Raw genomic sequence first — 16035 nt, 5'->3', positions numbered from 1 at the left:
ATTTAAGTCTTTCCATAAATACAAGGAATCTCTTCAATAGAGATTCTCATGCAAGTCAGTTTAGTGTGCATATTATCTAACAAGAACTTGCATATTAGTTTTAGATATTCCTCATATCCTAGATTTTGAAAACAATTGCTTTTTTTCATAAAAAAAAAAAAAACATAGTATTTACTAGTCTCAACAACTCTAATTAATATTGAGTTATAATAGAGTATTGACCAAAAACATTTTAGATACAATGTTTTGATATAATAAGAACCTCATAATTAATTGTAATAACTTTATAATTTTTTTTGCAATGTACTTTTGCTTTAAGAACTTTATATTTACTTGAGATTTATTAATTAAATATTAGATTCATTAATTAAATATTTAATAAATTTTAAAAATAAATAAGTTTTTATTAATAAATTAAATACATGTATTTATATAAATTAATATTACATGTAACCAAATGATTAGCTGCGGATACATTAACTAACAAAATCTTCTTGTTTCAAACTGTAAAGCAGGGATTCACATAATTGGACATTGAAATGGCTTGGCTTGTTCCATGGAATTGGCTACGTAGGGCTTTCCTTTCTTACACTTGTGTCTCTCTGTCTCCATGAAAGGATAACTTGCCTCTGGATGAAATTTTCTCACTGACATCACAATACCATTCTAGTCTTTGATATTATCATTAATCCATTACTGCACAGGTTGTTTTCAACTGTTTGCTCAAGTCCTTTCCCGCTAGGTGGAAAGACACAGACAAGTTTCTTTTTTATATATATTGGCTAAAAAATCTTTGGATCTAAATTGGAATATTCTTAAGACAAGTTTCTCTTAAGACCAAATAATATCCTTGGATCTAAATTGGAGTGTTCTTAAAAAAATCATTTGCTTCCATCTCTATTTTTCTTCTGCTTGGAAATATTTATTCTTACAAAAAAAAAATTAAGTATAAGTAATTCCAGCCATCCCCCAAAATATAAGTGGTACCTATTTTATTACAAAATCATGTAGTCCCTAATATCCAATAACAAGGCTAATAAAAACGACCTCTTAAAGAGAGATCTTTGAGGTCCATCTTCATCTATTCTTAGAATAATACACACACACACACACACATATATGTGTGTGTGTGTGTGTGTGTTTATATATATGTAGTGATCTCATGGCCCAGTAATGCTTAAGACTCTTATATATTTCTTAATGAGTACGATTCTCTACTAATTTTAATCTTATTCTAAACGAGAGTACTCAACTGCTTCTGGAAGACCAGGACATTATATCATATATTAGAGAGGAAGAAGTGCCCAGTTGTCTAATATATAAATAATTAAGCATCTACTAAATTGTGGCCATGGCTTGAGAATAAAGCGCACGTCAATTCGAGGCCCATTTCTATCATTGAGGAGAAAAAAAAACCTTTATAATCTTTAACATTATATTTTGGTGCCTAATTAATAGACCCAAACCATAATTTATTAAAGTAAGATAATGAGATTCTTTATTATGGAAACCACTCCTCGAATTCCCAACCCCTTCTATTTTACACACACACACATATATATATGGTGATGTAGATGTTGATATTAATGTTAAGAGACTATTTGGTACTATAGTAATTAATTTCTGTTATTTTTTTTTTTAATTTTAGAGAAAAAAACTTTCTGTCTGCTTTTTTTATACTATCTTCGAACGTTATTGTATTTCAAGTTTTAATTTTATTGAAGTTAAAATAATATATTTTTAAAAAAACCACAACCAACAATAACAAAGACAAAGACACACTAAAGCATGCTTAATGAAAAGGAAAGAAATGTCAGCTGCTGTTGCTCATGCATTTTGTCCATGTGGCATGCACACAATTGCCATTGACTCTAGGCTTGCCCTCTATGATGCATGGGTTAGGCCATCAAAGAGATCACTAATCATGTTGTTAATTAAATTTGAATAAATAAGTAATTAATGATGGTTAATTACATACATAAAGCCGCATTTAAGCGTTTTTGGATCCAAATGGGGCGAAAGAAGGAAATAATTGAGCATAGTTTATTAGGTTTCCAAGTGGATGGGGACACAGTGGCCTCTCACACACATAATTTTGCATTGACCTTCATCACCATGATCGTCACCCTTTTGTCACTTCTCTTTCTCTCTATATATTTTTATACTCGAAGTTCTATACAGGTCGTTTACATTTACGCAAGTATGGATTATAATATTAGCATCACCATATGCGAGAGGAAACTTTTTAGGTAAAATTAATATGCCCTTTCAATGGCGGATATCGTTTATTCAGCAATGAAAAATATTGCAAATTTCTAAGTCAATGAAGATTATAGCAAGTCTTTAAAGGTTATTTGTTCATATATGATTTTTAGTGTTGTACTTGACAGAATCTAAAAAATAAAGTTGCAAGCAAAAAGTCTGAGCTCCCACCACGTGTGAAGGGTTTCAAATCTCCAAATGTACTTTTTTTTTCCAGTGATTTGGTTGTTAAAAAAAAGAAATTAATAAAGAAAAAAAATGTTTTTGGTATATTGATTATTATGATTTGAATGTTTTCTTCAAACCTAGATCGATTCACATGACAAATTAAGTTTGTTTGATAATATAATGCATCTATCAACAGGTTTAAAACATACTCCAAACTTGCAAGTAATTATGGATTTTAAATCAATACCAACAGCTTTATAAACGGAATAAAATATCGGTATTTTACCAAGAGTTATAAATAATTTACCATCCATGCCATAATCACCAACGGATATATATATTCTATTGTTGTTTATTGTCGATATTACCGACTGCTATATCCGTCGTTATTTTATAGAGAATTCTGAAATATTTATTATTCATGCCATAATCACCGACGGCCAATCCGTCAATGATTTACTGTTGAAAATACAAATAGAATAAGCCTTTCGGTAAAGTTCTCGTGAGAATTTTTTTATGGCGTGCTTGCCCTGTCTGTAAGATCATCGGTGTTTGATTTTTTTGTTTCCAATAAAATTAGTGGCAAAAAAGGAAAATTACCGATGATCAATATTCGTCGGAATGAATCTAATGATCAATATTGTCAGTAATGCTATTAATAAAAATATTACCGATAAATTGTGTATCTTGTACCAACAGAATAAATCCATCACTAAAATTGTTTAATGATGTACTGGTAGCGCAATTACCATATCACAAGTTCTAATTTCCCGGCCGAATTTGAGAGACAGATGGCAAATAGACAAAACAGCAAGTATCAAGTACCTTTCAACAAGTAGTAATTGTCCATTAAGAGCCTGGTAATTAATTAAGTTTCTCTTGATCACGACTGTGCATCTAAATTTTGACTCTATACGTTGTGACACCACTTCGAGCATGTATTTGTTGAAGCATACCATTATACGTCTCCATTGTGTTTAAATATATAGTACCCTTTGCGAATCGAAAAAGGGACTAATAAGATATATATATATATATATATATATATATATATATTAAAGCGATCCTCCTTTATAAAATTTCTTTGGGTGTCATCGTGTGTTGATAACTATAATGAGCTGATTTAATCGAGCCAATTGTGTGATTGTTGAATTGATGGTGAAGAAGATATATTTGAATAAAAAAGGGACTGACCCACAAACATGATAAGGGTGGAGATCATGAATGACTATAGTGTAAAGCACGTAGAGAATGAGGGGCCGTAATGATGCTTTGCAAGGGAACACATGAAAATGTCAATACAAACCAGAAATGATCATCATCACTCCACAACACTCCGTAGTCTTCCTTTATATTGGCCACCTCCAAACACTATCATCACCTTGTCGGCCTCTTTAATCTCCCATTTCTCATCCTCTCCCCTCCCTAAACCCCAAACTTCCCCCTCACCTACGCAAAATCAATCCATCCTGTTCTCTTTGATTCAATTTCTCCTATAACCTCCCTTTTTCTATCAAATATATATTATATATCTTCAATTCTTGTTCAAGCTAGCTCCTTGGATTCAAATCCTGACTAGTTTTTCCTTCTTTCTTTCTTTCTTTTTTCTTCAATCCTTTCTGAAACTGAATTAATTAACCATGAAACACCAGCAGATTAGCCTCCAAAGAAATAGTAGCTGCAGCATAAGCACAGGAAAAATAATCCCGTCAAACTACATGAGTTCAATCCCTGAACAAGAAGATCATCACTCTCAAATCCCTTTACGACGCCTGAATAAAACCAAAATCAATTCAAGGTTTACTTGTTTTTTTAGTTCAATTTTCAAGATTCTATCTTTCCCAAATATAATCATGCCTACAGCCTGTAAATGGCTATCAATCCCAACTCAGAACCTGTCCATAACCCCTTCTCTTGGCCGGAAAGTCACTGGAACCATCTTCGGAAACCGCCATGGTCATGTCAACTTCGCGGTCCAGGATGACCCGGTTTCTGAACCGGTCTTATTACTCGAGCTTCCGATGTCTACGGCAATGTTAGTTAAGGAAATGTCGTCAGGTTTGGTCAGGATCGCCCTGGAATGTGATAAGGTTCGTGCTCCTGATCAGGTTCAGACAGGCCGGCAGGGGAAGCTGTTTAATGAACCAACATGGACTATGTATTGTAATGGAAGAAAGTGTGGGTACGCCGTGTCGCGGAGCTGCACATATTCTGATCGGTACGTGCTTGGAACCGTTAAGAGTGTTTCAGCTGGCGCCGGGGTTATTCCGGTGATTGAGGATGGGCGTAAGAGCGACGGTGTAGAGGGTGAGTTGATGTACATGAGGGCTAAGTTTGAGCGAGTTGTAGGGAGTCGTGACTCAGAGGCGTATTATATGATGAATCCTGAAGGAAATGGAGTGCCTGAACTCAGTATATTTTTACTAAGAATATGAGAAGAAACAAAGACTTTGTTTTCGTGATTTATTGTTATTAGGTAATGTAAGGTGAAGATGCTTGTTTAATTAATAAATTAATGACTTGTACGATGCTTGGTTTATATTTGATTTTCTTTCTTTGTATTTTTTTTTAGACTTTAGATTTTATACATTTTCCTCGTTCATGAAATGTTATACACTAATAAAAACATCAAAAGAACAAATATTCAAATCATCTTGGATCATATAAGAAAATTACTCTAGAAATTTCCACCATATAAATTGAGTTACATACATCAATTCACAAACACATATCAAAATTGATTTGGTTTTGATTTTAAAAAATGATTTCCGTAAAGTATACAAAGCTGTCTGAAATTAAGAAAGTAATTATTCTGTAAAGTGTTTTTTTATTTAAAAATATATTAAACTAATAATATTTTTAAAAATATATTTTTTATATTAATATATCAAAATAATTAAAAAATATTAAAAATCAATTAAAAATAAAAAATTATTTCTATTATAAAAATCAAATTAAACCACAACCCTACCAAGAAGTGATGATATCTGTCAAGGTGCACGCGTGCATGCCTCTTTGTTCACAGCACAGCTAAAGAGGAAATTAAGGATCGGCATGCTCCTGGCCCCAAACCATGGACTTTCACGATAATTCGACTACAGGGATCATTCTAGCAAACAGTAACTCAAGTGTCAATTTGGGAATCTGTAGAGTAGATTTTATACATTTTTATTTGTCTGCTAGCTAAGGTGTCGACATTAACTTCAAGAAATTTAAGGTTAGGTTTAGCTTTAGTTTAATTAGATATTGTAAGTGCGCACGAAATATATTCATTCATTAGGATAGAAAGGCTATATATGGCATTTTAAATTAACCAGTTTTTATTTAAAGATTTTAATGTTAATCTTATTGGAAGATTCCTTAAGAAATCGTTCTTCATAACATTTTAATTATAGAATTTCTGGGACCTTTTCATTAAATATATATACGAGTTGAAAACAATTCTATAAAAACTAGCTTTATTCAATTTAAAATGTCTTAAGAGACTGACTTCATATATAAATTTGTGATTTCAAGTTATGGTTAATTATTTCAATTTTTAATTACAGAAAATTAAGTAAAATGCTTTGATTGAAGTATGGAATAAAAAACCTCTATTCCAAGGTAAAATTTCATATTCTCAAACTAATTTTGGACATTTATTAGTTAAGTTCGAGGAAGAAATAAATTTAGGTCTTTCCTTAATGTGTCGCGCGCTTCCCCATAAAATCACTCAAAGAAAACACTACTATGTCCTCGATTTTTAATTTTTGTAATTTGTGTAATAAATTTCATATCACATACATTCATCCGATCCATTTTTGTAATTTGTGCCACAAATAAAAGCCTTTCAATTAGTTTCTATTTTTATTTTTTTTTCAAAAAGATATCCTTTATTTTTTATGAATTCACTAGCTTGAATTGTTTAAAACCAGATAAATAAGAATTTAGTCATATTAATTACATACAAGCGCCTGCAAATATCTTAGTAGCTTCTAAAAAAACGATTATCATATATAAGTTCATGATTAGCATATAAAACCGGAAACAAAAAATAATTAGAGGTGTTCATAGTTGGGTTGGGGTTAAACAACCAATTAATTATATCTAACACAATTTTTAATATTTTACATAATATAAATCTTAATTATTTAATTTTTTATTTATTTATGTAGGTGGATATATCCAGTTGAGCTAAAGTTTTTATAGATATTACAAATATTCACTTTAATTTTTCTGGGTCCATATTTAAAGATGAATTTATAGCATGGTTTATAAGTGACATGACACCCTCAATATTAAGTTTACCTTTTTTATACCTTACACTATTATTAAATTTTAGTTACCTCTCTCTTTCCATTGAGTTAAGTGACATGTCCTTTTTATTATGTTAAGAAAATCTAATAGGAAGTCCATTAACAAGAATTTTAAAGCAAAAAAACTTTTAAATAAAATAAAAATAAATACTTAATTCATAAATTATGAAATATAAAAACAAAAATAGTTTAAGGTATACGAGTTGAGTTCAGTTGATTGAATTTTAAAAATTTCAATCCATAATATTAATTTTTTAATTTACTTATCTATAATATCTATATTATTTAATTTTAACTAGTTAAATCAAATCATGTAAATATTATACCAGATTTTTTAGTGCCGAGGATCATCAGGGAAAGAGAACATGGAAATTAAATTGCAATCATGCATGGCACAGGTAATATTAATTTTTTGAACACCCCTGCTAGTGTTTTTTAAAAGTTTTAGATGCATGTGTAATATTACCATTATAAAAATATATAATCTTATTTGAAACTATTGAGAAATTATATAATATTTTAAATATCATTATAATTGTTTTATTCATTATGAATTTTACTAATAATTTTCTCTTTCATTTTTTAACACATAAAAATCAAAACACAAATAAATTAAAGTTTAAGATCAAAATATAAAATTTTCAAATAATAGAGACTAAACTATAGTTTTCACACCTCCTAAACAATAAAAATGAAATGCAAGTTATGTTTTTCAATTTTATTATTGTTCTTTTATTTTTTTTTCTTCTTTATATAAAATCAATGCCTAATGCCCTAATTTGCACACGGACCTCTTTCATGGACCTTGACTATGAGATAGAAAGGAAATAAAAGTGACGCATGATACATATATTGATGCAAACAACAAGAAAAAGAATGAAATTAAAAAATAAAATATGAGAATAATAAAAAAAAAAACATGTGGAATAAATAGTGCCTTCTACAGTAATTTTAACCAGAATCCAAAGAAAATCTCTCCTTTTACGGGTCAAATAAATTTGGTCCATCAACATTGAACATTGCAAATGTACAATTTCATACCTTTTGTTTTGTTTTTTTTTTTTTTTAATTTGGGCCTCTTAATATCAAAATCCAGACCTGGCAGGAAGCACAATGGGCCACTACTGTTGGATTACTACAAACTCCAGCCTTAAAATCCACCAGCCGACAGAAACACCTAAAAATAATGGAATTAGTTTTCTTCTGAGGTAGAAGAAGGGTTTAAGCTCAAAACTGCAGCAGAGAGAGATTTGGCTGATCAATTCGGTAAAGTTAGTAAAATGGATAAGGGGAATTTTTTATTTTTATAATTGGATATTTCAAATTTAATTTTCTCAATTGAGTTTTTCATTTATTAATAATAACACAATCAAGTATCTCGATATTTATTAAGAATTTATTGGCACATCCGTTAAATAATGATATAGAAAAAAAAAACTAGCATGAAATATAATCAATGTGTGAGCATGGATATGAAATATGTCTAAGTCCATTAATCCTTGCATCGTAGGGCTTGCTGCATCTTGAAATCCGAGTTGCCATGGTTGCTCTGCATCACATGGAGTAGCTGTGAGGAATAAGTTGTCATTTTCAGAACTTCATTATTTGAAAGCTCTCTGCTTCTACACCTGGCCCCGACGCGATGATTTTTAAATTTTATAGTGAATTTATTTTATTGGGCAGCTACTTTTTCATCCTGTCGTTTTCTTCCATGGGTCGTTAAAATGAAGGCTGACAAATTTGGGAGCGAACAAGTTCTAGAGGGAAACAAATAATATTTTGTTGGATGCATAATAACATTTGGATTTCTAAGGTATATTTTTTTATTTTTGTACAGCCTCTCTTTTATTTTGATCTTTAAATTTATGCTTGTCCCTTAGTATGGCATGTGATCTTAGTTAAGATTGATTTTTGATATTTTTGATTTTTCATTTGGCCCTGCATATGAAGTGTAATCCTAATCAGGATCAACTCTTGATCTTCGAAATTTGTATTTGTTCCTAATATGAGGTGTGATCTTAATCAAGATTTTTATGAAGAAAAACTTTTTCAAGCTCAAATGAAGACCACAAATGATATATTCTTAAACCATGAAGGTTAACAAAAATAGTTTTTTCTCATTTCAAGTACAAGTAATTATAACTGATAAATTTTGTCCTTATTTAATTTAATGGTTTGGAACTTTTGTATAAAACTCGTTTTTCATAGATTAATGACTAGCAAATCAAAATACATGTGATTATAAGATTATGCTTACAACTAAAATATAATGCAAAAGACATGAGATGTGAGTTTTTTTATTTTTCATGTCATGGTTCAAAATTATTTGGTTATCTCAAAATAGAAATTGCTTGAATGATTCATTTGTTACCTTACATAAGGAAATCTAAATGCTATTTTAAGCAAATATCAATTTATTTCTAAAATCAAAAGGCAAATTAAAGTTTTTAGAAATATTTTGGTAAAAGGTTTGTTTCCAAGAACAAAGTCTTTGAAAAATATTTTGTGGATGGGTAATGAACATATTGCAACTTGTAGTTAATGGTTCTGCATGTTCAAACTATACATGATCAGTTATGAATTATTTTTTGTTCTGATTTTCTTTCTTGATCCCATGAACAGGAAGACTTTCTTCAAATGTTAAAATGAGCGAAAAAGTCCTTATCAATCCCAAGAGAAGCAGTATAGACTGCAGAGATATTGTAAGTTTATAATGTCGAAAAATACAAGTTAGAAGTAACTTGGGTCACTTCTTCAGGTCTTGCTTTGTTTCTTTCTTTTTAATGCAAATACTGAAAGGACTGCTAAATATTGTTTATCATATCTTTCCTGGTATATGTTTCTCCAAATTTCAATATTACGTTACTCAAGAAGATTTTTCTTGGGAACCCTCACAGTCAGAGAAACAATTACTTACTCTGCTCACTTGAGGCTTTCTAGAAAAATGAATAAAGACGAGATATATAGTATTGTTAAACATAATAATTAATGAATTGATAATAAATTAAATTATTTAATTTTATTTAATTAGAATTATATTTTATATTTGTGTTGGTATATTATAAATGTAATGGGTTATATACATTAAGAACTATTAGTGAAAAATTAAATTAAGAGGATTTAATTAAGTATGACTTGATTAAGATATATTTTTAAAATTAAAAATTAAAATATTATTAATATAGAAATTATATTTCTAGACCATGAAAAATCAAATAAGGACTTAATTAATTGAATTTCTAAAATTATCCTTTAATAATATATGAATATTATTTAAGAAAAAAATAGATTTTTTATTTATTTATAGAGTTTTTAGAATTCTCTATAAAAATAAAGCTAAACCTATTATTTTATAAGTAAAAAGAAAGAAGAGTGGTTGTTTGTATAAGCTATGTAAACACAATATTAAATTTAGCACTCTAAACATAACAATTTATCTCTTTCTTAAATAAAAATTTATGCGATTTTTAACAGGTAGTTTGTGAGAATTATATTTAAAGACCGAATAATTGGATATCTTATGATTTACGGTAACTCTACCTTTAAAAAAATTATTTAAATTTGAAGAAGATCAGATTTTTTTAGATAATATATTCCTAAGTAACAGGATACTAAAAACTTATGAATAATTTTGTTTTACAATTTGTAACTGTGTGTATGATGTGTGTATGATGATATTGGGAACCTAACAATCTCTTGTTTGAGAAATAATAATCTATTACATGGTGAAATTTCATCCAGGATTTCCTCGCCATGCCTTTTTCTGCATCAATATCTTTTGCTGCCTCTCTTGTCATAGAAACTTTTATGATGATTGTTGCATCTCTGGGGCCTGATGTCTTGATTGCCATGGGTATTCGAACCTGTGTAATTGTAATTGAAGTTCACGCTTTCAGCATTAAAGTGATTGATTCCATAATTTTAATTTGTTAGATAATGGAGTAATGAAAACCCATACCTATACCAGACCTCTAGCAGAATAAATTAATTAAAATTTAATTTCATTTAATGTCTTTATGATGATGGCATCTGAAATCTTCACACGTGTACCAACCTTCCAAAATTCTTTTGACTCAGATCAATCATAGTTACTCTATGAAATCCACAATACGAGTATGAAATAATGATAAAATTGTGGAACTCATGGTGAAAAAAAAAGAAAATACAATTATAATGAATAAAAAAATTAAAGGCAAAAGGTAAAAAATAAACAAAAACAATAACTTGAATAAACCTATTTAAATGGTCAACACAACGCTTTGCGATGCGATAAATTTTTTCAACCTAAAAAATAAAGGTTAAGGTGACACTAAGATTTCCAAATAAATCAAAGAATTAAAGTTGGCACTTGTTGAAGGTAATGTAGTTATTTGGAAGAGTAAAAACAAAATATAGTTGTTTTATTATCTAGTGTAGAGACTAAATATAGAGTAATGATAAAAGGGATTTAAGAACTTTAATGTCTAAATAACTTATGTGGGAGATTGGTTTTTCTTCTAAACGTGATATAAAATTATATTATGATAATCAGTCAATTATCAAGCTCATAAAAAATCTAATATAACATGGCCAAACAAAACATGTAGAGATTGATTGCAATTTCATATACGAGAAATTTGAAGAGAACATTTGAACTTTCATTTGTAAATAATACATAATAGTTAGATAATCTTGTGATCATTGCTGATGAAGCCTTTAATGACTAACTTCTTAAGTTGAACGTAAGTAATATATATGCTCTATTTTAAAGAGGGATTGTTAGCACAAGTTGTGAGATTTTAATTAACTGTAATTATATGAAAATTGATTGTAATTGCCCTTTAATCATAGAATCAAAATATTTATTATTGGGTCAATTATGCTAGTTGACTACTATATTTTAATATTATAAAATGCCTCTTAGAGGTAAGTTGATATATACATTACTTTACCCTATTTTGAGTAAACCTACACTCATGGACAAGCATCAAGGAAAAAAAATGCTGTGCTAATGGATCTGATGCAACAAAAAAAAAATTACACTGACCGTTAATTTTTTTTTTTAAAAAAAAAAACAGTAAAGTTTACCTACTTGAATTTAGTATGATCCCAGATGGCGGGGCCACTTGCTTTTTTTGGTTTCTCACCAACATAAAAGCGATATTTTTTGGTGATATTGTCTATTTCAGAAAATCGAGGATAGAAAGTTAATGAGATTTGGGTGAAAGCGAACGTTGGAAGTTTAAAATTGCAGTCAAGAAACTGAAGAAGACAAAACAATGTGCTCGGTATGGGAAAATCTCACGGTGGAGCTACCTAGCATGATCACAAGTGGTTCAACGAGGAAATTGCTAAGTGATCTTAGTGGTTATGCTGAACCAGGCCATATCCTGGCTGTCATGGGACCTTCTGGGTCCGGCAAATCCACGCTACTTGACTCATTGGCTGGTATAAGTCTCTCCTCATCAACCTTCAAGACCGTATTTTTGAAAAACAATTTGTGGATGGTTAATGAACATATTGCAACTTGTAGTTAATGGTTCTGCATGTTCAAACTATACACGAGTTATGATTCTGTTCTGATTTTCTTTCTTGATCCCATAAACAGGAAGACTTTCTTCAAATGTTAAAATGAGTGGAAAAGTCCTTCTCAATGCCAGGAGAAGCAGCATAGACTGCAGAGATATTGTAAGTTTATACTGTCGAAAAATACGAGTTAGAAGTACCTCTAACTTGGGTCACTTCTTCAGGTCTTGCTTTGTTTCTTTCTGTTTACAGCAAATATTGAAAGGACTGCTAAATACTCTTTATCATCTCACCTGGTATATGTTTCTCCAAATTTCAGTCTTATGTTACTCAAGAAGATTTTTTCTTGGGAACCCTCACAGTCAAAGAGACAATTACTTACTCGGCTCACTTGAGGCTTCCTCGGAAAACGACTAAAGAGGAGTTAGATAGTGTTGTTGAAAACACGATAATGGAGATGGGTCTTCAAGATTGCGCTGATTCTAAGATTGGAAATTGGCATTTAAGGGGCATAAGCACTGGTGAAAAGAAGAGACTTAGCATTGGTGTTGAAATTTTAACACGTCCACATATTATGCTCCTTGATGAGCCTACTACTGGCCTGGATAGTGCTTCAGCTTTCTTTGTGATGAGAGCTCTTAGCAGCATTGCTTATGATGGAAAGATTGTCATTTGTTCCCTTCATCAGCCAAGTAGCGATGTTTTCAATCTTTTAGATGATTTGCTGCTTCTCTCAGGAGGAGAAACTGTCTATTTCGGAGAAGCGAAAATGGCAGTGAAGGTACATGAATACAAGTTTTATGTTAAAACCCTGACCGGAACTTTTTTAAAAAGCACTGCTTTTATACTATCTATTAAAACAGTTTTTCGCTGAAGCCGGATTCCCTTGTCCAACAAAAAGAAATCCTTCTGATCACTTCCTGCGTTGTATAAATTTGGACTTTGATATCATTGCCGAAGCTCTTTTGCGATATCAGAACATCTGCGTAAGTTTAAAGTCAGAATTTGTTGATTATTCAAAGCTGTTTCTATTGATCCTGTACAGGATAGCTTTATGTTTTTCTTCTTTTATGGCTCCTTACAGGCAATCCCAGAATCGTCAAGTCCTTCGGTAAAGATGAAAACTGCGGAGATCAGAGAAACACTTATTGAGAAGTACAAGTGTTCTGAGTTTTCAATTAATACAAGAAGAAGAATTCAAGAAATCTCAGTAACTGGTTTCATTAACTTTGGCGTATCTAAATTTGCCTTCCGATTTTTATTTTTATTTTTTTTATTTTGAAGAATGAATGAATATCATTAATTTATCAAGGAAACGTAAATTTAGGAGCGAATCCCTACTACAAAGCAAATTCTTTATAATGAACTGTCTCCCGACTACAGACATTTAAACTAACTCCCAATTGTAGCAAACATCAAACAAAATAGATATATTATCTGTCCATGATGATTGTTTAGAGTGCCACCTGTTGTATCTCTCTTTCCATAAAAGATAGAGGCAAGCACGCCAGATTAATATACTTAGGATATACAGTTTTGTAGAATCTCACCCCGAACTGTACTTTGTAAACTAGCAGTCAAAAGAACATGTGATCCCTGCACTCGTCTGCCGGGTTTAGAAATATGGTCGATAACTCTACCCATTCTAAGCTGTGAAGCTGTGTTTAGAAATAGTGAGAGAGTTCCATAGAATTTTATGCAAATCAACCCCGACACTTCTATCTCTTATCTCTTCCCATCCACTTTTAACACTGAAAGGCCGTTTGGCGTTCAGATTTTATTTTTTGAGCATAGCGGCCAAATCATTTTGGATCAAGCCATTGATTTATTGAATGTTCACTGCAATACAGGAAGAACCTGCCATTGAACCGAACAAGAGAATCAATGCTAGCTCTTGGAACCAACTTTCAACGCTGACACGCCGATCTTTTGTTAATATGCACAGAGACATAGGCTATTATTGGCTGAGGATGGTTCTCTATGTCTTAATATCAATAAGCTTTGGTGTCCTCTTTTTCAACAGTGGAAAGGATCGTGAAACGATTTTGGAAAGAGTAAAGTGTGTTTGTTTTGTTTATGGCTTCATGATTTGTTTGTCCTGTGGAGGCTTACCATTTTTCATTGAAGAAATGAAGGTAAACTAAGCTGTTTATTCTAATATTTCAAAACAGGAGTGCCTTCAACTAAGCTTTCTTCGTCATTGTTTGTCCTCGCACTACATTTCAGGTGTTTCGTCGAGAAAGGTTGGGTGGAGATTACGGAGAGGCTGTGCTTGTGCTGTCCAACTTCTTCTCATCATTCCCATTCTTGCTTGCCATATCTCTTCTTTCAGGAACAATAATCTATTACATGGTGAAATTTCATCCAGGATTTCCTCACTATGCCTTCTTCTGCATCAATCTCTTTTGCTGTCTCTCTGTCATAGAAACTTGTATGATGATTGTTGCATCTCTGGTGCCTAATGTCTTGATGGGCATTGGTATTGGAACCGGTGTAATTGTAAGTGAAGCTCACACTTTCAGCATTAAAGTGATTGATTCCAAAAGTTTAATTTGTTAGATAATGGAGTAATAAAAACACATGCTTTTCTGTAGGTCTTTTTGATGATGGCATCTGAGATCTTCAGACCTGTACCAGACCTTCCAAAATTCTTCTGGCGTTACCCGGTCTCCTACATCAGTTTCGCGACATGGGCAATCCAGGTACATTCTCAGAGTTGTAATAATTTATCCCTGAACTGCAAACCTTCAGGCTGATTCAAAAACCTTACTGAAAACATAGGGTGAGTACAAGAACGAAATGATTGGGCTCGAGTTTGATCCTTTGCTGCCAGGAAACTCGAAGATGAAGGGAGAAACAGTCCTACAAACAGTTTTCGGAGTTCCCCTGAGTCATTCCAAATGGTGGGATTTGACTGCGCTGTTATTCCTATTACTAACCCATCGACTAGTCTTGTACATTGTACTAAAGTACAAGGACAGAATAGCTTCAAAATTTCCCAGACTACATGCCAATAAAACTGTCCAACACCTTGCAAGGAGAGTTGCGAAAGCGGGCGAAAGGCTTTCTTCCTCGAAGAGACACCATCCTCAGCGTCCATTGTCTTCTCAAGAAGGTCTCAGGTCTCCAATACCTTAGTTTACAAGAAGAAGTCCAGTTGTTTCAGTAAGATTAAGACAGCTTTCTGTTAATTTCTTTCAATGTACGCTCAAGAGTTTGCACGCTTCAATGTATCCTGCTATTATTTGACGACAATAAAAATGCAGAATGAATTTAGGATCATTTTCATGCTAAACATTCCTCACAGTTTTTACTCGTCAAAATCCTCCCAACATAATTGTAGCATGATGCAAGAATACCTTTCAAAGCTTGATTTTTTTTTAAAATCAAATTCATAGCAAAAAGGTTTAAATTCAAAATCTGCAGTTCAACGTTAAATTCAAAATCCTCCCAGCATAATTATATAGGTTTAAATAGAAAAATAAAATTTTTTTTATTAACGTGACTATGCAGGCCAGCTTGCATGTACCTCGACTAATCTTATGGGTTTTGAAGTTAATGATCATGTAAGCCTCTAATAATAATTATATTAGCAATTACAGGGCTTAAACTTGAAATTAAAAGGAAAATAAATTTTTTGATCCTAAATTTTTACCATTAGATCATCTACTAAATGCTTAAAAACTTGATATTACTAGACACCACATCATAGTTACAAGCCAATAAACCTGCAATTCAACGGGTACTCGTAAAACCCTTTCCTTGAAAAGATTTTAAATTCAAAACTCTTCTATTTTATTTTTCA

At 31.4% G+C, this 16035-nt stretch overlaps 2 protein-coding genes across 2 annotated transcripts; both read left to right on the top strand.

The window, feature by feature from the left end:
* The first annotated feature begins 3777 nt into the window (after positions 1-3777).
* On the top strand, positions 3778-4969 carry LOC118051460 (protein MIZU-KUSSEI 1). The gene has a single exon (XM_035062119.2). The coding sequence runs from the start codon at positions 4071-4073 to the stop codon at positions 4863-4865; it is 795 nt and encodes a 264-aa protein (XP_034918010.1). The 5' UTR covers positions 3778-4070; the 3' UTR covers positions 4866-4969.
* Positions 4970-12346: 7377 nt separating this feature from the next.
* On the top strand, positions 12347-15505 carry LOC118051580 (ABC transporter G family member 15). The gene is made up of 7 exons (XM_035062252.2): positions 12347-13011; positions 13094-13216; positions 13315-13440; positions 14081-14365; positions 14457-14729; positions 14825-14932; positions 15012-15505. Exons 1-7 carry the CDS (start codon positions 12682-12684, stop codon positions 15366-15368), a joined length of 1602 nt encoding a protein of 533 aa, XP_034918143.1. The 5' UTR covers positions 12347-12681; the 3' UTR covers positions 15369-15505.
* Positions 15506-16035: the final 530 nt, after the last annotated feature.

Source organism: Populus alba, chromosome 16, assembly GCF_005239225.2.
Source record: "Populus alba chromosome 16, ASM523922v2, whole genome shotgun sequence".
Lineage (NCBI taxonomy): Eukaryota > Viridiplantae > Streptophyta > Magnoliopsida > Malpighiales > Salicaceae > Populus > Populus alba.
Note: the sequence above shows the minus strand (reverse complement) of the source record. Positions and strands in the feature narration are given on the sequence as shown.